We start from the raw sequence: 26656 nt of genomic DNA, 5'->3' as shown, positions 1-26656 counted from the left end.
CCTCCTCAGATTAAGATGTTTGGTTTCATTTAGCCGGAGTACAGAGAAAAAAAAAAATCAGATCTTTATGTTTTATTTTAAAAAATATAAATTAGAGTTAAGATACCTTCATAACTACTGATTTTGCCAAGTACCTTAAACTATTCTATTGCTTACTACAACTTAAATACAGGTGACAGTCCTAGTAAAAGGTAATTAGCATATCCAATGATCCATGAAGCACATAGCTTTCAGTATAGACTTTAATTACCACAATCTCATACTAGGCTGGATATTATGTTGAGATGTATGAGAAAAATATAGGATTATGATCTTGAATGAACTTTTGGCACAAATATGTGTTCTAGAATACCCAGGTAGGCTGAGAACCATAAAAGGTCTTCATGATGGTATGCAGCAAAGCAATTCAGTCCTATGTCCAGGCTGTAGTGTGAGAGGGTTGTCACTGTCTCTAGCACTGCTAGTGCAATAAGAGTTATCAGTTAATAGAGAAACTCATCTAGACCAACAGGTACAATTAATCCAAGCCACACTGTGGATCCTGTCTAGTGGATTTTGAGTCTTACCCATGTTCAAAGGCACATCAGTGTCAACACTGCCATTAGGCTTTATCCAGCAAGAAGACATTAAAATGAAATAACCTTGACTGACCTCACAGAGCCAGAAACAACTAAATTTATGATGAAACATATTAGTGTAAACCCTGAACTACATACAAAGAAAGAATTTCAGAACATATTCTATTTACTTAGTCCAATACATTTTTTCAAGATCTTAAGAGACTTAAATGGCGGCTACTTACCCTTCTTTTAAAGCTAAAATAATTTTTTGCTTTGTTACTTTGGTCAAACTTTCAGCTGAATTTCCAGATGAAAAGAAAATGGAAATTAGTAACTTAATAGAATGAAATACTGTGTTCATGTGATAAAGCCTTTGTGAAGGTAAATATAATCTACGCTGATAGAGCAAACATCCATAGAAGTACATGAAATACTGTGTAATTTCAATAATTCAAACTTTTTTTGTACTCTGAATTTGCTCCTGTATGTCAGAATCTACTGCTGTAGTGGAGTTGGAAGCAGCCAGGGTTGCATGTTGGGGAACAGCCTGCTCAAGTCAAAGACAGAAATGGACAGTGCAGCTTAGCAACAAGAATGTCTTGCTTCTGAAATAAGTTCTTTCACCTTCTCTAGAATTGCTTTACTTAGCCCTTGTACAAAAATACCTAAATAATTAGAAAATATTGGAGAAAAAAGTTACTATTTTCTTGCAGTTCAAGAACAAATCAAGCCAAAGTTTTAGACTCTCAAAATGAAAGTCTATGCACTAAAAAGGACAAGTATCTTTTCAATGAAATTGTGCTCATTTATAACACAAGAAAAAATAGAATCCAAATAGGGTGGAATTGATAAAACTCTAAGCTTTCATGAGACCATAACCTCTACTGCTAAAAACAAGTCTCCCTTGTTTGATCTACATATCTAACCACACTATCTGGCTTTCTATAGTCTGTATATCACCAGACTGGGATATATAATATACTCTAACCTATAGGAAAGTAAAGTTTCTTCTTCAGTCACACAGGTTTCAAAAATACAATAGAATTATTTTAAAAAGAAGACCACAAAACTATTTCAAAACATAAAGAATAAGGTCATACCTGAATAAGTAGAAATGTGACATCTATTGGAATAAACACTGAACAAAGCATGCTGAGGATAACCAAATATTTTGATCATGAATTAGTGTCTTCCTAAATTAACAAATGAAGATTAAACCTGGTAAATACTTCTTAGCATTTCTTGTTAGAGAGCCTAGAAGCACACTCCGCAGGCTTCCATGACAAAAGAAACATCAATAGAAATGCATATTTGTATAGCATTGTCTTTCTTTTCTCAACAGAGTACTATATATCAGTTTTAACCACCTTTAGAGTCAGAGTAAAGTTCAGTAATGCTTGATTTTCTGGGACTGAAGTTACCATCAAAACAGAGAGGGAAACACAAAATTGTAATTTGAACAATACTTCATATACTAACAATAAATCAAACATTTAAATGAAGCCCTGATTACGGGGGGGTGTGTGTGGGGGGGAGTATTTTACAGTTGGGTTGGTATATTATCTTTTGCAGCCATCACTGGGAAAAAGAAAATGAAAAAAAAAAAAGGAAACCTAAACCAAAGTTAGATTAATGAAAGAAATTAAGATATTTAGCTAAAGCACCATTTTGATTTGAAAACGCAGATAAGGACTTCAGATCTCTCAAGATCTTTACTACCTGCATAATGCTTTCCGATAAATATCTTGTTATAAATACCATAACACCTCTGTTTTTACATGCCTAGGCAAAGCAAAAAACGTATTTCTCAAAGATGGTTGTGCAGGAACATAGCAGTTTTAGAAACGTACACATAGTCTTACTTCAAACAAACCTTTCTAAAGCTGCATTCCTGGAACAGCTTTGTAACTGGGAATCTTCCAACAGTCACCGAGTTCCTTGAGCACTGTACTGGCCTGAACTCCCCTTTTCTTCTCCAAGTCCTTTCCAAGCAACTGTACCTACAGATGAAGGAACTCAAGGTGTGCCATCTTCTCCACACTTTTTTGTGAAAGGCTGGTTGCAGTCTTGATCGCAGCAGTGCAACAACCACAACGTGGGTGTTCCAAGAAAAAAACTAGGCAGTTTTGTAACAAGCCTGGCAAACACGTATGCACCAGGAGCAGCAAAGCAGCAAATGTAGTACCTCTGCTTTTCCTCTGCATTCACCCATGGACATGCTATTATATCCAAAGTGCTGTGTTAAGGTCCTAGTATGCCTGTAAATACTAACCCACCTACTTCTGCTTCCAATAGCAGTGATGACTCATCACCCAGCAAGAAACATTTCCTCCTCTCTAGGCACAAAAATGAGAGCATTAGGAGACTCTGTGGAGGCTCCAGAGACAGAACCAGGCAATCCAGACAGTATCAGGTCTTGACTGACTGCTGGATCAAATGACCCCGGCCTTCTAAGAGTACATTTCAAAGAAAACTGGAGCAGTTACTGAGGGTGGGATTCGTCTGACGAAGAGCTGATATCTGCAATTTCCTGTGGCATCTGCTTCTGTCATTGCTTTTAGTCGGTAAAGATTCAACTCATTTTATAGAGGTCTTTAAAAAAAAAAAAAGTCAAATGAGCAGACTTGAAGCACTGTTACTTCTCTTTGTTGCTTGTAGCGGGGGGATAAGGTGCAGGATGTTAGATTATGGCCAAAGAATATGAAAGAAGCAAAACACCAAACAGAAACCAGAATACATAAAAAATATGCAGAGAGAAGTAGTACCAGGATGGAGTGGGAAGAAAGGACAAGAGCTTTGGAGGACAGAACAGGAAATAGAGAGAGAAATAAGGAAAGAAATAAAGAAAAGAGGGCTAAGAAAGTTCCCTTGCTTGAAAAGCAAACACATCCAAAAGGTTAATAAATTCTATTTATTCAGGTACCTAATTGCTTGAATTATTCATTTTTTACAGAGCGCTATTGATGTTCTTGGCACTTAAGAATAAAGTCAAGGCTCTGTATATGAGAAAGTCACAGCTCTTTTTTTTCCTTTTTTTTTTTTTTTTTTTTTTTTAAAAAAATCAGTGAACATGATTAACCACTGGGTCACTTAGGAAGACACACTTGTCTGTCTGCTAAATCTTCCCATCAGAAAGGTACTTTGATAACAGAGGACAACACTTTGGTTTTGTTCAGCCACAGCACAGGAATTAGTGTTCATACGGTGAAGCCACTCTCCTGACACTAACATAAAATCTTAACACCAGGAAAAAAAGAATGCACAGATAAACAGTGACTGAAAGGTTGAGCTGGGCATAAACCTTCCTAACTGCAGTCGTTTAGTTCTTCAGTGACTGAAATAACCTAAATTTCTGCCTGGCTAAAGAGGGTAAGAATAGGGGTTTGGTAGTCAAGTCCTAGCAAGGATTCAAAAGGTGGTTTTGAAGGAGAAATTTTAGGTTGCTTATTGTAATTGAAGAAGGAGGTTGTTCCAAGCATAGAGAGAAAGCAATGTGAAAATACTGCAGGAATTAAAGGTTCTGCAAGGCGGGCAGTCAGTAATGCGCCCAGAGTTCTGGATGGGTGCATTTTAATTAAATCAAAGTAAACAAGTCACAGCAGGGCCAAGTGTGAGCCAAGCTGTAGGCAGGCTTGACATACGAGGTTTGAAGGTGAGTCTGAGGAAGCCTGAAGTTGCTGAGGAATGAGAAAAGACAGCAACAAAGAGAGAAGAGATGGGTAATATGCTTGGGGGAGAAAAAAGGACAGTAACTGTATCTGCAAAATGATGAACAGCCTACAGCAGTGAGAGATGAAGGGTGTACAGGCTGGAGGAGAGATGGTATTACTTGTCAGTATGCGGCTGAGATATATAACCCATCCAGGACTTATTAGGAATAGCGCTCATGGTTTACATGTTTTTCCAGTTCTTATCTTTACCCCAGACATCCAGAACAAAATACACTTTTGAATTATATTTTTAAGATTCATTTATGAGTCACTGACCATATTTTGCATTTTAAAGCAAGTTCACCCATGTATTTCTTAATTCTGTCACTGGTGAATTGCGCAGCAGCTGAGTAATCAACAGATAATCCTAAACTTGTTTCCAAAAATTAGAGTAAGTTTATGAATGTTTGTAGATATTAATAACATAAAAAAGTTCCTCAGCCTTGTTGCCCAGGAATTCTACAGGTTGGGACTTGGGAGTTTATTTAAAAAAAAAATAATAATTTACCTCTTTCATGAGAGGCAGCCCATTCTTTAGGAGCTGCTTTATGTGACTGAAGGGATGAGGAGGACAACACAACGGATGGGTGTACAAAACATATGCAAAATGGAAAACAAATCATAAATCTTCATCCACGACTAACATTACAGAAACGATCATCCTGTGCTGTTCCCCTTGCAGTGCACATATTTTCCCCTCATGTTTTCCTTGGATTGACCAAAAAATAAATATAAACCTTGCTAAAAATCTAAGCTAATAACAAATAGCACTTGTGAGCAAGTGGTAGGACAACCAGTCAAAGTATTTTCCCCCAGATATTTCACTGTCATTTTACAGAAAAAAGTAAATATTTGTATAGCTCAAGTGTTCAAGTGATCTAATAGTTACAGCTGTGATGTGTTGTATATCTAAAGTGAGAATATAAGCTTTTATACTAAAACTGTTAAATCTAAGACCGTTTCTCTTACGACCACTTACACATACAGTACACTGATTCACAGTGAAAATTATGGATGCAGCTGTAGGCACAGAAGAATTTGGTGGATGTATGGAAAGCAGACTTATTATCAATCACTAGAATAGTCCCAGAATTCCCAAAGGTTTCAAGACATAATGAATTCAATTAATTGTAAAATGCTTTTAGAATTTACATTTACATAGAAGAGTTTTACAGGTCATTAACTGTTCATACTTCTCACCAAAGAGGTCTTACATTAAATAGTAAATAAATTACATTAAACATATTAAGTTCAAAACTTATTACAATGATAAAATAGCTCATTTTGAATACATATATGTTTTTCTCTGAATGTCCCTCGCAAGAAAAACAGGCCTGGGCTGGTTTTGTAACAACAAAGACACCTGAAAGGAGACTTTGTTCAACAGCAAATTGAACTTCATTCTCTGTTTACAGTGGATGAGTTAACTGCTGGAGGTATCATGGGATATCTGTATATAGAAAATGCACTAGTTTGATAACATAGATGTAAGCATCCTGACTGTCAGTTAATAACAGCAGCAACGTCCTCATGGAAAGCAGGCTTTTAAAATAGGCGTTTGCATACAGAAAGTATTTCATAAACAGGTCTCATTTCAGATATTTTGAGTTTTTATCATTTTAAGTCATTCCTTATTCCAGCTCTATATTTTTGGTAATTTGATTATGCAAATACAGCGCAGCAGAGATGCATACATGTACCCTTGAAATTCCCAATATATAATATATAGCCCTCAACCCCCGCTTTTTCCACCCCATTTCACTTTGGTTCACTATAGTACTCTGTTTTACATTCTTGACAATTGAGGCTGACTTGTCAATTACAAGCCTAGCCAATACCTAATTTTCAACCAGAATTCAATAGTAGGTGAGGCAGTGCTATTGATCTATAAAACAACCTTTCTTTTTCCACAGCTGTCAAACAAATATACCTAATTCAACAAAAAATGTCAGCAAAGGCTTAAGCTGATTATTATTGAAATACAATGAAATATTTAAACTTGACCGCTTAAGGCAATGCATGTGCTCAATTGCCCAGCTGAGCAGACGTCTAAAAAAATAATGTATTAACCTTTCTTAGGTTGCTGGTTGACACTAATCAGCAATTTCACAGTTGAACTTTATATGTAAAATTGCATATGCTGTTCTTGGTCCAAGGCCTGACAACCATGTGCTTCAGAGATGCTGCAGAGAATTGCTCTCATTGTCCACATGGCCCAGTAGGTCAACAATAGGATGCACAAGTGCCTTGACTAAATCCTTTTACTACCTCACAAGCCTAGCTTCTATATAATATTTTTGCTGCTCCCATGACGTTTCCTTCCTCTATCCTGTGTTGGTTTGGTGTTTTCTTTTTGGGTGTGTTGTTTTGGTTTGGGGTTGTGGGTTTTTTTTTAATAACCACTCCAGTTCTGGATTTTCTCCAAAATTAGATTATTTCACCTTCTTCTAGTAATGGTGTCAATAGGTAGCTTGCTCACCCTCAGCTATTAAAATATTTATCTTAGGGTAATATGCATTCTAGACACAAAGCGCAGCAACTGCAATTCTGCAGGTTTTTTTCCATCTTCACAGCTTTACTGTGCTTTGAGATCAGCCAAAGCTCTGACATGCCTGTATTCTGTAACTACTGAAAGCTCCAGTCTCACCAGAGCTTTAATAGGGATGCCACAGTTGATCAAACAATTGCCAGTCTGTTGCAGATCTTCTGAGAGCTGCGGCAGTTTTCATTCATCATCACACACCCAAGTAATTGAACCTCCAGGGCAATTCTGTCAAGCATCATACTTAGTAGCGTATGACACTTGTGCTGTTATGAGTGCAGTTCCTGGACATTTAGGGAGAAGAGGCAGTGGAAGTAGAGAATGGTCTGAAGGACTTTTCAAAATATTTAATCTTTTCTATACAAGAAATAGAAACTACATGTGGGTCTTAATTTATTATTGCTCTTGTTGCAAGTTTCTTCTCTGACCACCCATCCAGCTATCTTACTCCTTAAGTATACAGCTCTGGAAATAAAAATTCATAAACAAAACAATCATAAGTGTTAACACGTAATTATTTCATTTATACTTTTAGGAAGTCTATTTGATAGAAATAAGACAAACTGGAAAGCACAGAGGGAAGAGGGGGAAATAAGTTGTAGATCAATTTAGTCAGCTTTCTCTTGTGCACGAGTTTGAGAAAAGAGACAAAGAACAGCATGGATTTAGATACCAAGCTTACTGAAGAAACTGAGATGTTCTGTTTCAGGATTATGTTTAATTCTTGCTTAATTACACATTTGATTTCTTTCAATTAACGCCTTTTTCCTTATAAAAAAAATAAAACTGAAAAACAACCCACTTGGTGAAGCTTTGATCTGCACTCAGCAGCCCTTGAGCTCGCCTTTGTTACTTGATGTAAACATCCAGATGTGTTTTGAGGATCAAGGCTGTTTCACCACTCAGTGTAGTAAAATGGCAAGAGACTTAAATTGACTTGAGGGTAAACAAAACTTGTTAAAAAACAGAGAATTAGTTTGTCTTTTTGTTTCACATATATACTGAAAACACAAAAAGCACTCATTAAGTGGCCAGACTTGGATCAGTCAGTCACTGTAGGAAGCCACTTGTTTTAGACTCGGTTTGAAATTAACCCTTGGGATGTGATGGAAGTAAGACAGAGCAAGGCTGGCATGGCAGTTGTCCAGGGGTCAGCAGCCCCATGGCTTTAGCCAGGGCTGTAAAGTCAAGCACCTCAATGTGTACAGTGGATACACTGTACACACTGTCACACTCAAAAGGAAGCTGTCTGCCATAAACAGAATCCAAAACACATAGGGTGACATCAGCATCATAAACTTCATCCAGAAACCTACTGGCAACTAGCACACTAAGCTTCTCCTTTTGTTGTTCCAAATGATACTCAGGAAAATTGCCGCTGTAAATGGCGAGACTTTACACCTAGTAATCTAGTGCATGGTCTCTCCAAAATGTGTGTTTCTACAAATGTCTCTTAAACATGTTGGGATATATCCTAAGAGGCCATGCTTTAGATCTGATTATCCCCATTAACATCTCTTAAACTGGAAAAATGTAAATCATAGGAAATACTAAACAAATTGAAGCTATGAAATGGCATAATTCACTGGACAGAGCTGTTGCCTCCATGTACTTCCTTTGTTTCATTTTTATTCCTTATAAACAGAAATGTAAGAGGTGACTGAATTTTGCTTCCATTTTTGGCTAATGTGTTTATCTATTTCTCTTGCATCATTATGGATAAAAAAACATCTACTGTCTCAAAGAAAGAATGATTACATAGGCCACTGGAGACCTGTTCTACATTAGCCTATTATCCAGACCAAGGCATTAATCTGGAAAAAGGACTCTCAGCTTCAGTGTCCCTCTTCTGAACCAAGTGAACTAGGGACTGAAGGGTCTCTCACATCTTCTGAAGGCAAGCTTGTCAATCAGCTACTGAGTATATTTGTGTTATGAAGCATTAGTAAGCACATTGTCATCTGAATCCCTACATTTCCATGAGAAGTTTTCTTTTCAAGAAGTCTGACCTTTTCTTTAAACATGAACCTCAACCTAAAATTTCAGATCACCTCTTTAAAATTAGTATTAATAAATAGCCACTTCTCATGAGGAGAGATGCTGTATCAATGCTATTCCTCCAGAAATTACGGCCAGAAAGAAGCCTGCCAAAAGTTCAGTACTGCCAGGAAGCTTAACTTATCACTGTATAAGCAATTACTTCTTCAATAAATTATGCAGCATTTATTAATCAATGTATTACCTGTTCAAACAAGAAACAAAATCCTCCACTGTGCATATATTAACATTAGATAGAGTATGATACATTATGCTGCAAGGAAACAGCAAGAAGAATGGTGTAGGGATTTAGGGCTCTAAATTCAGGGTGAGACAGGAGAGATGTTTACCACAGAGTGAAAAATGTTCTATAAGGATCTGGTGAGTTGAAGAGAACATCAAAGCTGTGAATATTTACAATTCATTATCTCTTTCTAAGCCAGTAAAAGAGGAAGATCCTGGCGCTTCCTGGAATTGCCCTGCTGTGTTCCCACATTTTAGTGTGAAAACAATTATCATTCATTTCTTCAAATTACATTGAAGTGTTGCTTCTGCTAAAGAGTGTCACTTTCACTTCATAAATTTCTTTTAGCTTCACTGTACATTTGATCCGGATTTAGATCATACAGCTTATTAAGCAGGTCGCTGTGAACTCAACCAAAACATACTAGACGTTATCTGAAATTAGAATTTAGTTACCAACCAGTCACTACAAAACAAGCATAAACATCCTGAACAGAGTGTATGCATTAGGTACTTAAAACTAGCTATATGTGTTAGGTTCTGCCTCACAGCCTTCTATTACTGTGGTCGCATTGCTGCCTATTGAATGGCACAGCATTGTGTGAAGTGATCATGGCCGATTTGCAACAGCTTAAAATGTGACACTGACCTTTTACCAAATTAAAAAAAAAAATCTGAAAGAACCCTTGTTAATAAACCAGGCTAAAAATCCATAAAAATGTCCCTGTTTGGGATTCCTACATATCTTTCAGAAATAAATTGCAGTGTTTAATTGCACTGTTTACTACCACAGCTTTTAAACCCTAAGAGTCATCCGAATGTTGATTCACTGGGTTTTTTTAATTCTCAGTTGGAAGCACTTAATTCTCTGGCGGAAGGTTCTTCTGGAAAAAAATACCCTCTGACAAAAAAGAAGTACTGAAAACCATATAGAGTGACTGTAATATTTTCCTTTTGTTAGCTACAATAACATTATTTAATATGATATATTATTTAATAATGGATCTGTAGCAGTGTCCCAAAATACAATATAGAACATTACTACTTCTTTTTAATTATAAGAACTGAAATTATATCTCTAGAGTTTGTTGTTTCTGAAGATTCAACTGAAAATGTAACTCATCACGTTAATGGGTAATCTCATATTTAGTTGTGAGGATAACTTACGTTTGCTACAGCATGCTAGTTATTTAGACCCAAGTACTAAGTGTACTTTGATCGCAAGACCATGCGATCAGTCAGCAGGGATAGTAGCCAACTACACAGTCAGCCAGGGCTGTATTTTGTTTCTCCTTCTTTCAGTGTTCCACTCTGGATCCTCCTCCAACTCTTCTGCCTGTTACTCCCATCATTCTTGGAGACAGTAAAACATTGCCTATTTCTTTCCCCTGTGAGTCAGAATGATTGATTTGTCAATGTCTAGTTAAAACTTATTATAAAGTAAGCAAGATCTTGCACAGGTCTTTATATGTCTTTGTATTCAGAGGCTGATCTTTCTAAGAAATAACGTTAGGAATAGAGCACAGAGGCAAGCACAAATTGTTCAACCTCACCTGTCTTGTAGAAGAAACAGTGCAAAACTTCTTTAGCCTTCCCACTTCAAACAAATTATTCATCTCAGTTTGGGATGCCTAGTCATTCAGATACATCAAATCCGGAGCTTGCTAATGTGAAGTAATTAGGGCAGAAAGGTACTCTGTGGTTTAGCAGAGTACAAATATTTTCCACAGACATATTAAAACACTAATATGGGAGCAAATTCACTGTAGGTGTTAAACCTGCCTTCCTCTGGAGGCTATAAACATGCAAAAATTTTATCAATGGAAGAGAGCAAAAATTCCAGTGATGAAATTGGACTTTGTGTCTCTTCTGCTACATCTTCTATCACATCCACAGCTGATCTTTTCTGCTGGATGCTGCTGCTGCGTTTGGTTTCCCCAGTAAGAGACATGGGTGTGTTTAATCTCCTTCCATGGTCTCTCTACAACCACCTCACAGAATGAGAACTTGAAGTTCTGCTATGTTGTTTTGGGGGATCATGAACCTGTTTGTCTCTCCTCAGGTTATGGGTAATCTGAGTTCACCTTCCCAAGGATGAAGACATTGAACATTGACAGACAAGTTAAGATTTATAAAGATTCTGCATATAAATCACATTTAGCTTTGTAACATAAGTCATGATCCAGCACGAGAAAAACAGCTTACACTGTGTCATAAAAATAAAACACAAACAGACATCTCCCTTCTTTCATTCCTTTCATTCCTTGACTATCCTTTGGTGGTAGTTCAGAAGCTCTTTACACTTCACAGTTCTGCTCTGCAAGTTCCACCATCTAAAACCTCACTCCTATTCCACAAATCCAGCTTCTCCTTTGTTAAGTGGAATTTGACCCCTTTGATACCTCAAATCCCCCATCAGTCAGTGAAACTTACTTATTTACCAAATATCTGGAATTCAGACTTGAAAGCTGACTTTGCCCTTGGCAGTATCTCTTGGTCTGCAGGTCCTACAATTAAATCTATGGTTGTTGGAAGTTTAGCAGCCCTCCTTTCTTAGTCTTGTGTCTAAGCAAGAATTTCTTCTGTTACCTTTTTTAGGTTGTCCTGGTTTCAGCTGGCATAGAGTTAATTGTCTTCGTAGTAGCTAGTATGGGGCTATGGTCAGCTCCCCAACGCTCTGGGAGAGGCAGGGCTGGGACAGCTGACCCCAACTGACCAAAGGGATATCCCACACCAGATGAGGATGTCGTGCTCAGCATATAAAGCTGGAGGAAGAAGAAGGGGGGGGGCGGTGTTCAGAGCGATGGCATTTGTCTTCCTAAGTAACCGTTATGTGTGATGGAGCCCCGCTTTCCTGGAGATGGTGGAACACCTGCCTGCCCATGGGAAGCGGTGAATTAATTCCTTGTTTTGCTTTGCCTGTGCGCATGTGGCTTTTGCTTTACCTATTAAACTGCCTTTATCTCAACCCAGGAGTTTCCTCACTTTTACTCTTCTGATTCTCTCCCCCATCCTACCCTGGGGTGAGTGAGGGAGCGGCTGTGTGGTTCTTGGTTTCTGACTGGGGCTAAACCACGACAAGGTTTTAGATCAGTATGAAGACATTCAGTAATACAGAATATAAACTAGCCCCATATTTAAAACAGAGTGCACCCAGACCCAACTTTTGCAGGCAAAGAACATCTGGTATCAAGCAGAATTCTAAATTACATATTGATGCCTCCAAAGAATTTCTCATGGCAGAGACAGTTGTTACATGTTCTTTTCTATGAGCATTTTTACAACATGAAATAAATCATTCCAAGAAATCCTCTCCCAAACTGGGTTTAAATTCTCAGCAGCTGGCTAGCTAGAAAACATAACACACACATAAACCTTATGGTATCAAGAGAGAATCAAATTTAGCTAACAGAAAAACAGGCCAGAATTTGAACTGCATCCTGATCTTAAAGTGTCTAGCATGCTAGCATTGACCAAAAAAAGTAGAATATTTTGGCTTAGCTTCAGGAATATCCTCCAGCTCCTCTGTGCTTTTTCTATGATACAAGGCAAATACTGAAGTGGTTAAACAATCAATCAGACGCTTCACCAGAAAAGTGAAAACTACTATGTCTAGCATGAAATTATTTTTAAAGTAGTTTACATAGAGTAAATACAAAGGAAAACAAAGGTAGAAAACACACATGTTCTTCATCAGTAAGGGAATTAATTTTCTTCGATATCAATATGATGAACTGAAGATTACTAAGGAAAAGGTGAAAATAATATCTCCATAGTGCTGCTCATGACATTAACCTAGAGCCTTATTTCAGTTCACGAAATCCACAGCTTGCAATAAGCTACCTCGGGAATGTGGTTCCATCACTAGTTTTACATTCTCTTGTTAATGCACAAAGACTGCTGAGATGGAATTATCTCAACACTGTAACTATTTCATGTTAGCTGAGAAGCACTTTAAGAAGTTTCTTTTCAGAATGGAGTCTGATTTACAAACACAGACATTCAGTTCTTAAAACAGACACTCTCATGATATACTTGAGAGACAAAAAATGTAATGGCATAAAGAAAATTCAACAAAAATAAAAACCCCAGGAGGTTGCTGTCTCCACATATGCTGAAAGAGAAATTATTTCCATGTTTTAATAACTAGTCCATCTCATAAAGAAGGCTGATAATGGACATTAGTGAAACTGAGTTCAACATTCAAAGTTTCTAATTAAAAAATGAGTCCATCCTAAAAAGTGAAAAAGAAATTATGTTTTTCTTCCAAGTAACTTACTGCACCATGTCTGAAGCTCTATATCTGGCAGAATAAATTTGTCCCATTATCTTTTCAAGGGTTACATTAAGTAAAACAAATACAGACTGAACTGTGAACTTTGTGCTGCATTAAGATAGCAGTTTACTATATTCCTGTTACGAAGCATGCTGAGGCATACAGCGGTAGTTGATTTGTACCACTGAGAAAAATAAGCTGTGGGAAAAGAATGCACTGACTCAAGATTCAGGTATGTTGTATGGGGTTGAAACCTGTAAAACCAGCACTGGGGTAGGAACTGCCCTGTGGAGGACACACTGCCTCTTGATGCACCTGGAAATCAAGTTTTTCAGTAACTGGAACAACACCATGTCAAGATTTTTCAGAACTATTTTTCAGAGGCAAGCACTGAAGAGCTTGCTTAACATTCAGCTGCACAAGCTAATTGTTATTAACACAGTTGCTGCCATCATATTATTCATTTTCATGGACAGTCAGTCAGCAGATACAAAACGAAGTATTTCCAACCACATATTCAAAGCTATTACTTTGTCACATATTATTACAGACAAACGTTGGCTTTAATATTTTATAATGTCTGTGACGATTCCAGTGACTAAAATAGTGATGAAAGCTGATGGAAAATAATCAGCAGATACAGAAGTCTAAATCACTCTGCTTGAAGTTCTTTGCTGTGAAAGTCCTTGCTCTTTTTCTAAATAGTATTTCTACTAACATCAGTTGTACCTCAGCACAAGGTAAGAGCTCAGGATTTTTATACTTTGTTAAGGTGAATGTTGCCAGAAGTTATCTAAGATTTATGCAAATGTACTCTCTAGGAGAAGTCAGTGTTCCTTCAGCATGAAAATCTCTTTTAAATTAATGCAGTTTTTGGCTTCAGAAAAGGGTTCCTTTTCCTAGTACACTGTTTCTTGACCTTTTCAGATTGATGACCCAGAACCAAAGCAAAAATCATTCATGATCTGCTCAGTCAGAATGCAATATGTACACGCGTGCAATAATAATAATAATATAATTAATTTGTGTATGGGTTTCAAAAGATGGATTGGAAATATTTGATCTTGAAGGTTACTGGGTATGGTGATAGGAGAGGAAGTTTTTCTTTGCCTTCTGTCACAGCTGTGCTTCTTAAATCTTACAACCACTGTTTTCTTTACGACTTTCCCCTACATAGAATAATTAAACACTGATTGAGAAACAGTAACTTAATCTTGCATACAGAAGATCCCGTGATACTATACAGCATTTTGCATCTCAGCGGTGTTCAACTTTACATCTAGAATGAGTTTCACCATCTCCTAGAAGAAGGCAAAGATATTGACAATCCCCTTGTAGCATACGACTACTGTTAGATGTTGAAGTACAAGCTATGGCAGGACTAGATTTCCTTATAAACTAGTAACCTGCAGAGGCCAGACTGACCATCTGAGAGCCTGCCCTCAGCCTCGGACTAAGGGACAGATCCAGAGAGTGATATGATGAAAGTCAAATCAAGCTTGCAAACTGTCCACCCCAAGCTATACACTGCAGAACTTAAAATTGACCCGTAAGATCTGCCACTTCAACTTTGCTCAGTCAAATCCTTAGTAACCTAAATAAGGAATGAACGTTGAAATGTGCCCCCTTTTGAAAATAAATAATCTGTATGTTTTAGTAGAAGTCCATCATGTTTCTTATCCTACAAAGGCACAAAAGTATCTTTCTAAAATATAAAGTAAGCTAGAAGCTGCAGGCAATATTCGGGAGACTACTGTTCAACTTAAAGAGATCAGCTATGTGTATGTACAAAGGAGTATTACAGTTGAATGAATACACAAACCCTAAGCATTGCAGAGCATGAAAATAAGAAGCTAAGGCAAAGCACACACAGTTCACACCATAAAAGAAATGTTCTCATTTATGATACATTTCTACAATAACATCTTTAAGAGAAATATGCTACTGCAGAAATTAACATAAGCATATGTAACAAATCTGACATACACGAATGACTACTCAAAACAGGACATTTCATGTAATATAAGAACATGCTAAGCAGTTAGTAAAATTAGAAAAATGGAAAAAAAGAAGTGTGTATAAATGCATACATACTTTTATTCAAAAGTTAATTTAAAATATCAGCATCTTCCAGGCTGCACTGACCTTACATTGGTCCCTACTCCAGCAAACATTGCAGTCCTGACCTCGATAGTACGAAATAACATGCCTAACTTCATTCACTGCTGGCAGAGGAAATATTCACATTTCCAGTTATGCATGCAACCTGAAGTGTGTGCTGACTGTAACGTTTGAGGTAAACTCTCCCGCACTAGAAATCACAAGCTTTTCACTTATTCATTCATATTGGAGCAGGAAAAATGAGATGGTCCTTGTGTTCAGTTTTGTTTGTTTGTTTTTTTTTTTAATCACAACAAAGTAAAATGAATGTACAAATAATACCTCTGCATTTGGGATTATAACCGATTCGTCAAAATTAAATCAGCTTTTTTTTGTTTGTTTGTTTGCACAACCCAGGAGACTGAATTAGTAGATAAAAAAACTGAGAACAACAATGTAGTTTTGAGTACAGCTGTTCCCTGTACATATGAGAAATAGAAGCAGCTGAACAATGAATTTAATTTATTCTAAATATAAATGACAGGTGAAGGCCTGAAAAACACTTTTAAAAGAAAATATTTTCTTTTCTAAAAGTACACCTGAGAATGTTTTTCATTTATTTTAAGACTTTCATTTTAAACTACCACAAGATACTCTGTAAAAGAAATGTACCAAAATTGAGATCACCATATCTCACTCTTAGCTTACATAGGTCCTAGACCTTTAAATATCCCATTCCTCATTTCATACACCTAATAAAATGGGCAACTTCATTCCTTGTATAGACAAAAGTATTCATTTTACTAATGCCATAAATAACCTTGCAGACTCTACAAATATAAATTCTAGAATTTAGAAGAGTTCAGAGTTAAACCTTCAAATATTTCAAGTATAACTAGATACTGAGAGCTTTGTCTGCAACTAAATCTTTAGCAGGCATACTGTAGACAACTTTTGCTGTCTGCCCAAATGCATGCAACATGAAAATAGAGTAGCAACACATTGTTCAATATTGTTTGAATAAATACATACTGTAACTCTTTGCTAAAAATCGTGATACACATCTCATCACTTTATATAACTACCAGCACAGTTCAAGAATAACGAACACTGTGAATATACTATAAGTTGTTATCCTAAAGACATCAATGAGTAAACTCAGACATATTAGCCCGGTGAGAGATTAAAAAATATTTGTTCGTACAATATCCAAATTTTGCATATTATTTTATTTTTAGAAATATCTAGTGGACCTAACTCGCATATTTCCTTTTGATCTAAGAGTTAAAAAAGGTTCAATATTTATAGACTATGCAATGGAGAATGATAACAATACATTTCTATGCAACTTGAAAAAAGTTTCCATGAAGATGAAAAATCAAATCCCTTCAATCTGAGACTTGTAACTAAAGTGTGAGAAAAAAAAAAAAAGGAAAGGTACATGAGCAATACTTGGCTCAGGAGGAAGTTTCATGTGATTTTACCAGAACCTATTATTTAAATGTTAGCAAGGAAGTTGACACAGGCACACAAATGTGACTAGTCCTGAAAACCAAGATGCTGTCATACAAATGGATCAAAGCAGAAAGATCAAAGACCTTGACCCTGTATTTACATAATTTTTTTCATACAGGACTGAATAAAGTTAGCATTATGTCAATCACTTCAGGTAATAATTAGGATTTATTATTACATTGACAGCAGGAACAATATTTAACTGCTTCAGTGGTACATCTACAGAAAAAGAAACCTTCTAATTTGAATAAACAACTGTGACTTTTTTATAATTACCAGGCAAAGAAGCAATATTAAAATTAGTCAAAGTAGATTTTATTATGTGTTATTGTTTCCTTAAAAATACCAGGATTATGTGTTGTGAAAATGTACTTTGCTTCCTCAGGCAACTTCAATTTTTGTTACTGGTAACTTTTTGGTCTAGTAAATACAGCATAAGGATAAAAAATTTAACACTACAGGACTCTCGAAAGTCATTACTAACAGTGGTAATACTGAGAGTTTTCAGTGTGGATTACTAAATGTTAAGACAAATGAAATAAAGATCAGCAAAATTCTCTGGAGTTATTAATATGCCTGTAAGAGTTTTCCATTAGATACCAAAGGAAATGTTCATATTCAGAGCCAGAACTACCTAGATAGAACATCATCAATATTAAGACATATTGCCAAGTTTAGGGTATTTTTTTGAACTACCTATTCTCTGGATTATTTATTTAAAAAAAAAATAACAAACCAAATTTATTTTCCCCCCAAACCCCAACACTAGTATTAACTAGTATTAACCAGAGTGCAAAGGCCACCAAAACTAGTAGTACCTGAAAGAAATCCACCATTCTATTACTGACATAACTGAAAAAGCCATTTTTCCACTCAAGGAAAGAAAGAGGTTTTTGCTGTTACTCTCAGTTGTTTATCTATATTTCCTGTATTTCCCAAATTCTACTTAATATTTTATGCATCTTCTGAGCCAATACAAACAATTCAACAACTTGCTTTGATTTCAAAACATTCAAAACTTCTTTTACAAAAAAATAAAAAGAATCAATTAAATCCATCCTCAACTTTTAATCATATTAAAACCTTTCTATTTTTAACTGACAAACTTCTATATGAGTAAATGAGTGACATACTCTAGTGTTCTTGCAACTTTGCTAAAAATTTTGCACAAACTCATTTCTTCTCAAAGACAAAATTACATTGCCATGTAAATGTAATAAATGTAAATAAATGGTAAAAAACAATCTTAATCTTCTGACTCTTGGATTTACTGTCTGATCATATATAATTGTCAGAAGATTCTCAGTGTCCTGACACTTGGAGTCATGCAGTATCTGTGCATTAGCTGTTTGAACTGTTAACTGTTTAACTTAACAAAAGAACAAGTGTAGGAAAAAACCAATGTTCATCTTGAGATACATTAAGAATTAGGTCTCTAAACTCTCCTTTTATATGGAACATTTATTTTGCTAATTAAAACAAAGTCACTGTTCTAAGGTTGCTATCACAAGCTTTAACCCAGCAAGTCTAACAACCACCAACCACTTCTCGTGCCATTTACTTGCAAAAAATAATAGGTGAACTTAATTCAAACTGGAGGTGCATATTACAGCCCAAAAACCATATGAGGCACTGAGGAAGAATCTGAACTACCTGAACAAATTCTTAGGAAAAACCGTTGAAGGGAAGTGTGTACTGTTGAAGGAAAGAAAGTAGCGAAAGCACCAAAAAGTGCAAGGCAGATTTTGTCAGTACAGGTAAATTCTGCGCCCTTAGGAGATGTCCGCAAAAACATTTTTTTGGTCTACAGTGTTGAGCGTGAGAAGATGGTTACCTGGGGCAAAGAAGATTTCTCCCACTCTTTGAACCTTCTTTCGCCCAGGAATTCATCATTCTTTGCAAGTTTACAAAAGATCATTAAACATCTCTAACTTCATTGCTAATTCATCTGAACTGCAACAATCTGTAAGATCCTGATTCTGGCTGCCACTGGTCACAGGGATAAAAATATGAAGAATATCATAATCTCTCTGCACTGATATTACTGGCTTTTCATACATACATTTTGTACATTGCGTGCCGTATGTGCAGCACAACACTTGTCTGGTTCTGTGGTGTGTGCAAAGTCTCTACTTAGTGGTGGACTTGGCAGGGCTAGGTTAGCAGTTGGACTCGCTCTTAAGGTTCTTTTCCAACCTGATTCTATGTTTCTATGATTTTCTTACGTCAGACCAAGACATTTCTGTATGCTGCCTCTCTGAGTGCCCTTGTATGCTTTGGATGGAAACCTCCACACAGGTTGAGATAACTGCAGTAAATTCTAATGCACCCTAATATGTATTTCTTGGATCTACAGTTCCCCCACTGCACGAATATACCTAAAAATACCCCGCCATCTAGATGAGGTAGGAAAGGGGAAATATTTCCATTTCATTCTTTGGAGGTTGACTCTTAGAAACTCACAAGGCCTTCGCAGAAGGAATACGAGGATTTCCACAGCAGATGAGGCCAAAGTTTTGCACAGTAGGGTATTCAGTTTCTGACTACAGTAACTAAAAAGTTAATAACAAACAAAGGTGAAGAAATTCTTTATAATAACCTACCCTAAGGGATGTATCTCCTTTATTTATTAAAAGACAGGTTGGTTTTTTGTTTGTATAAAAACATATTTTGATAATAACTGGACTCCCTTCTATCCCAAATCTGTTGCAACTGATTCTTCTGTTCACTTTCTTACACAATTCTTACTGTTCGCTGAAACATCCAGTGCTAACTGAATTGGAGGTCAATCTCAGAAGTCACATTGTGGCAGCGAGTTCCACAACTGTTTACTTTTCACTTGCTTTTCTTTAAACTTGTTCTGCTTTTGAATATTTACTTGGTGTGGATATATTATGAAACTGGAATGCATAGTTTCCATGATCCCATGGAAAATGGGACGCATTCATCATCAATACTACAGTATTACGATAGTGCAGTAGATGTATTTTGTTTGGCTTTTTTGTTTGCTTGTTGTTTTTTTTTTTATTCATACCTTCTCTACACACAGCAAACCATCTCAATATTCATTCATGTGGGATTGCTCCTTCTATATCTTGGCAAGTTTACTATATATCTCTAGATTCCTAGACCCTTTGCTATATTCCTTTCTGGTGGTGGTGGTAAGCAAAGATTCAACTCAGTATTTCAGGCTAGAGTAGTTCTAGCATGCACAAGTGGTGTTTTAATGTACTACTTTGTATTCTCCATCTTGTTCCTTACAAATATTCATAATTTGCTTGTTTTAACTATTATCCTAACTAGAGGTCTTTACTGAACTGTTCATAATGAAATGTGAATCTTCTTTTTATGATGTTAAAATTAATATACATCTCAGCAAAGTAGAGAAGTACCATTACTCATAGCCTTTGTGTATATCTGTATCTTTTACAATGCATGGTGAGCCAGACTTGATTACTAAATGCTGTGGAATTGAAAGGACATTTGCCACATAATATGTCTAGTAGAATGAGATATGAATACTACAGTCTGTATGTAGACTGGAAGATCAAGAGGTACCAGATAAGAGTGAATAACATGTAGAACTGCCTGCTACCTACTCCACAGTCTGCATAATTGCTTAGTGTATTCTATACTCTCATAATGGATCAGGAGCTTCTACACAGAGAAGCTTATTTTCATCATAGAATACTTCTAATAAATTGGAAATTACTATCAGCACGACAGTAACAGGAGAGAAAGCTTAACACTTGCAGCAAAGTTAACCTGGGTTTTTCTCCCATGGATATCCAAACAAAATTCTACGTATAGCACTGCTTTTACTCTCAAACTGGTAAGAACCCAACAAGCCCATAAGACCATCGACAGAGGGTCAGATCAAAGGCCAATGTTCTCAGTGTTCTGCCCCCTATAACTGCCAGTAGTTGGAGAAATGCATTTTTCCATGCTCTCCCTAGTCTTGAGAGAGAAGTGCCTAAGGAGAAGCAGAGTGTACAGTGATGCTTTACCTGGATCCAGTAATCTATAGCTTCTAGTGGCTAAAGGACTGCCTTAAACACGTTGCATCTTTATCATTATTTTCTTCTGTTGAAACAGACAATGTTGGACAGAGCCAGACCTGGTATTCCTTGTTCCCAAACTTCTCTAGAAACAACCCCATTCAGTCGTATTCCTTTTTAACACCACATTTTCGAGATCTGTGTGTTCAGATAAAGCTTGTGTTGTCAAAGAATGTAGAAGTGTCTATTTTTACAAAAGTTGAAAAGTGCTGGTATTGTACAGGACTTCAACGATCATAAAATAGAGAGGCAAAAGCCATGAATAGAAACAGTAAGTCACTACTGGAGTTACGAAGGATATTAAAAAACACCTGGAAGAAAAACTTCCATTTGCATAGACAGAGTGATCTACTGAAATCTTAGCTGCCACCAAACTTACTTGTTTGCTCCTTTGGCAATATAGAAAATTATATTTGTTCGTGTAGTCCTTTCAAAAGCTTCTGTGAATAACTGCCAGGTGTTAGAAAGAACAGAAACTTCTGCTTGAGGATTAATAGGGATAACTGTTCCAGAAACTTCTCATGACTACACCAGTCTTTCTAACAGAGTATGTTGGCTGTCAAAGACTGAGCTAGACAGGTGTCTATAACATGCCATCCTCACCTAAAATACGAGCAGGGAAAAAAAAACCAAACCAACCCAACAGTATTTACCATGACAACATAATCTGTCAACTGTAGATCACTTCCTGAAAGGTGACTGTTGTCATCTGTCTGAAAACACGTCATTGCTGCTCTTGCATTTCCAGAAGATGGAGCAGCTAAAGGAGCTACACTAATGGGATTTATTAGACCGCTAGTTCTTCTTTCTGCAACTTTAGTTTCCTGCCAGTATAAAATAGGCCTCCTGGTCTTTAAACATCTCACACTGACAGGAATGGTAGCTGAAATGCTTGTCAATAAGAGCGAGCAAACCCATGATATTTGAAACAGAACACATAAGCCCTTGCAGCTCATACAAACAACCGATTCTCAGAGGCCTAGGTGTTGTCCACTCATTTTCTTTAGATGGGTTGCAAAGGAGGAGGCGTGACACACATTTATCTACGGATCCACAGATACCATAGGTGAAATACTGAAACGTGAAATCTGTATTCTGATAATTTGTATCGCTCTCCCATATTCATATTTTTCCCTCTTTAAAACATGCACACACAATATCCCACACCTGTGCAACAAGGTGTATGCAGATAAATACGCTTGCTTCCTGAAGTGCAGCACTAACTGCTAAAAACTTTGCAAAGTGCCCCCAGCTAAGAGCTCTGTTTTACACAGTCATTTCCTACTACGCTTATATACTGGTAATCCAGGAACAAACTGCTGGTTTTGAAAGGGGATTGGTGATTAGAGAAAGGCTGAACCATCACAAGAACAGTGAGGACTGTAGTTGACCAATGTGGCAACCAGAATTTGTGGCTTGCAATACACTTCCACTCTGCCACCTTTATTACAGAAGGTAGATGTTCAGAAAGTCACCACTAGCTGCCTGGAGGTTTTTCAATAAATGGCATAAGCAGCTTCAGAGGAACTCAGAAGTGGTAAGATGTGAAGCTTTGTCGTCTTCTCTCCCAAGTCAGGGAGATTTCTCCACAACTACTATTTAATGAACAAGTCTCTGCTTACCACTTCGGAAATTAATACAGGAAGCCTACACCATGGCACATCTGTCCTACGATTTTTCAAATTCAACTTAATATACTAAAGTACATTAATGTACTTAGTGAACTTTGATTTTTTTTCTGAAAAGGAGCAGGAAAAAAGGAAGCTGGAGGCAAATGCTATCTACCATTAACTGATATTCTTTGAATTTGCCTCAGATACCAAGAATGCAAACTACAAGCCACAGAGTATCTCAAATTTCTGAAGAAGCCTACAGAGAAAAGTCAGACATTCTAATTAAAACATTGCAAAAAGTTGATTTTTAGTTCCTCCCTAGTTTTCTAAAGTAACTCAACTAGTTTCCTATGAAACCATTGAAAAATCTATAGAATGTTCCAGGGGAAAATGATAATTTTTTGAGGTTTGAGTTGTTGGGTTTTTTGTTTCAGTTTACACAACAAAGATGTGAAGTTTCTTTTAAAATGGCCTTCTAAAAACTAAAGTCATTCTTACTGAGCAACTACTTCAGTGTCACAAAATCACATATAAAAATTCTGGGAAGTTTCAGATTTAGATCAAAAATGATGCTAATCTGGCAAAAACAAAACTTAAGATTCTAAGTCTTGTCACTAATCTAAGCTAACACTGATGTCAATATTTTTCAAATTGAGGCAGAGAATTTATAATTAGCATTCCAGTAATATTCTATTTGAGGGGAGAGTATGGTGATCCAGGAGACATTCATTCCTGGGAAAGTTCATTTCTACTCAGCTAAAAACTGAACATTATGTTCCTGAGAACTGTTCCTGCAGCAATACATATAATTATCTTTTGATTGTGGATTTTTAGTCATGTAAATGTTAAACATTTTATTGCCAATTATTTTTTTACTTCCCTTTTTACAAAGTCCATGTACATTTATTAAAATTTGCAAAGCTGAATAGGTATGAAAGAGCAGTAGTGGAAAGAAAGGAGAGTTATTGTTACAAAGCAGGCATAGCATGTAATAAAACAGAACTTATCCAAGGCATAACTTTAAAGTTGGACTACCTTATGATGAAAGGAATATCTCATGAAAGGCAAAAAACCAACTGTCTTATTCTTCATTTTCATACGTGTATCTGTGGCATTATAAACTTATCAAATAAAGGACAAGTAAAATTAACAAATCAAGAACTGACTGTTTATTAAAGGAATGCAAAGTCAAAACAAATCTCTAAATTATTTGTCAGTAGATAACAAAGGAGAAGCAGATAATTAATATTTAATTTACTAAGTTATTTAATTAGTTGCAAGGTCTCAAAGCCTTTAACTTCCAGGCTTCATCTCTCAAAAAACTGTTCTTTCCTAAAATTATAAAACATTAAAAGTTTAAATTGTTTTTCAGAAACTGTTTAAGATATAAAGCTGAATGTCTTTGGGAACAGCCTAGAACCTGTTTTGTTGGTTTTTTTTTTAATTAATTTACTTTGCTCCAGAATTTACATTTGCTATTTTGGACTACGTTTCTTAGAAAGACTCCAAATGGTTGACTTGAAACTAAGGTCAGCTTTTTGACATTTTCTTTACCACAGCACCAATGTTAATAAATAAATTAATATGAGAGATTTCATCAATAATGACCTGCTTTAAAAATCATAAGCTCATTGCTTCAACATTCATTTATGAAAATTGTGGGTCTCACCTTGGCATTTAATTAGTCACTTGGGAAAAAAGCAAACAAAACAAACCACAAAACGCATTCACGTGGGCACGTATTTGCACTGCATAACAGTTATTGCTTAATTATCGTTGTTTCAGAAGCAATATTTACTCACTTCACCTGCTAAAAATGTTAGCCTCTCACAGTTCTCTGTAAATGTTATATCAAACAAAAACATTTTCTCATTTCCCTTTTATGTCCAATCTCTTTCTTTTCCATCCTCAAAGTGATGTCCTTAAATGTCTCTTCACACTCTCTCTCACCACAAATTAGTTTGACAAACACAGAAAAGAATTAAATATTTCAAATTTTGCTCTAATGGAATATTTGTCCTTTAAGGTGTTTCCTGCCTGGATCACGTGCTCTGCTTTACTCAGCTTAATTAGATTAATTTTTGGTATCTAACATAAGGAGGAATGTCCTTCATTGGTTCTCATCATTTGATACCATTTCCAGTCTATTGTACATGTGTATCATTTGAGCCAAGTGTTCACCTCTAGCAGCTTTGAAAAATATTAATACAAAAACATGCTCACCTTCAGGCTCCCCACAGAGTGTACACTGTGACTCTGCAAAGAAAAAAAAGAAAAATATAATTTATTGATTTTAAGATCTGTCATAATTATATCCAAATATAACAAAACTTATAGAACTCAAAGTTAGCATGAAAAATGCAATTCTATTTTCAGCACCCATTTTTTAACAGCTGCAAAATAGCTTTCAAAAAAGAATTTTTGCAGGAATATTTTTAAAATAGAGCAACATAAATGTCTAGTTATATTTATATAATTATCACCTTCGTAGACTCCAGCTGAATGCATTCATGTAGCAGGACTTTTTGCTTCCACGTGACTTTTCTGTATTTGTAGATGTACAACACTGCAGTGACAACAGTCACTCAAATAAAAACTTTAAGCTTCCTAATATTTTATTATTGGAGGCAGAAAACAGAAATGGTGGCAGAGTTATTATATCCCTTTCTCATAGAAGACTTCCAAGTCCTCCCAGGCAAGAGGAGTAGGTCGAACAATCAATGTAAATGTGCAGTTATACTCTTAAAATATTCAAATATAGAAATGAAGGAAATAAAACTCCATCATAACAAACAGATGGTCTCTAAATGTACAATTACTACTTTATTCACGCACCACTATTTGGAAGTTGGCTGTCTTAAAAAATATTTTGCATAGAGTATGAATATATACACACATGGAGGAAATATTTTCAAGTATCCCTTGAGACTGAGCTGCTTCAGGTGTTAGTATCAAGCTATGGAATGAAGCTATTGTTTATAATCCAAATACCAGAACTAATTGAAATCACAGGGGTTGTAATCAAGTTGGCAGATAATTCTGATATACTGGAAAAAGTCCTACTAGAACAAGACCGCACAGTATATTTTAAATCACAAATCTCTGAAACCTCCATTTTAAAATGCTGAAAATTATGGCTTTAAAATTAAGTCTCTAACAGCTACAAATATGCTGAAGCAAATATATATATGCAGGCGCACACACACATACACGTGTGTGTATACATTTTTATATAAATTCAGTACAAAGAGCAGTTTAACGTGCCTGGTTATATACAAATCCAATTCAAAAGCTTGCTGAAATTATCTCTGGCTTTGACAAACAAATAGGAGATTGGACTTTAGCTGTGATCTTGACTCGAAGGCAAAAAATGCCAGAAACGTAGAATATGAAGCACATACATTGAGTAGATTGACCTTTAGAGCACCACTGTGACATTCCCAGTTATTTAGAAGTACTTCCTCCATACAGATAAGAGGCTGTCTCACAGTAACCCACTGTTGTAATGGTACTTGACCCTACATCTTTTAAATATTTAAAAAATGTTAATCATTGGTTTTTTTACTACTGTCAGAAGTTGTAGTGTGCACGAGGGAAAGGAACGAGAAAAATTCTATTTATCCAGGCAACTCTGCTGCTGATAGGTGGATCACAACTTTTAAAACAGCACAAAGTTGCACGAAAGAGAGGAATTAATTTTGATGCAGTTCAGCACCATGAAACATGTAGTTGAACCATCTATTGATAGCCTCACTAGTGTCCCCAGCAGATCTGACAAACTGCAAACAACACCCCAATGGCAAGCTTGAGAAAAGCCCCCAGTGATAAGCATGAAAACCCTAGTCTCAGATAACACAATCCTGTTTCTTTCACTGCTGGATGAAAAACGCACTTGCTACAATCTGAAGTGATACAGAGGAAGCAGCTCAGGTTTTTTTTTTCCCCTGCTTTTAATTCAAAGACTTCCAGAGGTTTTACCGAGACGGGCTGCCTGTCTGTGTG

The 26656-nt window shown here is 36.3% G+C and overlaps 1 protein-coding gene across 1 annotated transcript in view; it reads right to left on the bottom strand.

The window, feature by feature from the left end:
- Positions 1 to 26656, bottom strand: part of DLGAP2 (DLG associated protein 2) — a 487901-nt gene that overhangs the window by 230976 nt on the left and 230269 nt on the right. The window contains exon 3 of the mRNA XM_075086917.1: positions 24878 to 24910. Within this exon, the coding sequence (XP_074943018.1) occupies positions 24878 to 24910 (33 nt within the window). The remainder of the gene's footprint in view (positions 1 to 24877; positions 24911 to 26656) is intronic.

The sequence above is a fragment of the Phalacrocorax aristotelis genome, chromosome 3 (genome assembly GCF_949628215.1).
Source record: "Phalacrocorax aristotelis chromosome 3, bGulAri2.1, whole genome shotgun sequence".
NCBI classification, from domain to species: Eukaryota; Metazoa; Chordata; class Aves; order Suliformes; family Phalacrocoracidae; genus Phalacrocorax; species Phalacrocorax aristotelis.
The sequence above is the reverse complement of the archived record's forward strand: the minus strand, read 5'-3'. Positions and strand labels throughout refer to the sequence as shown.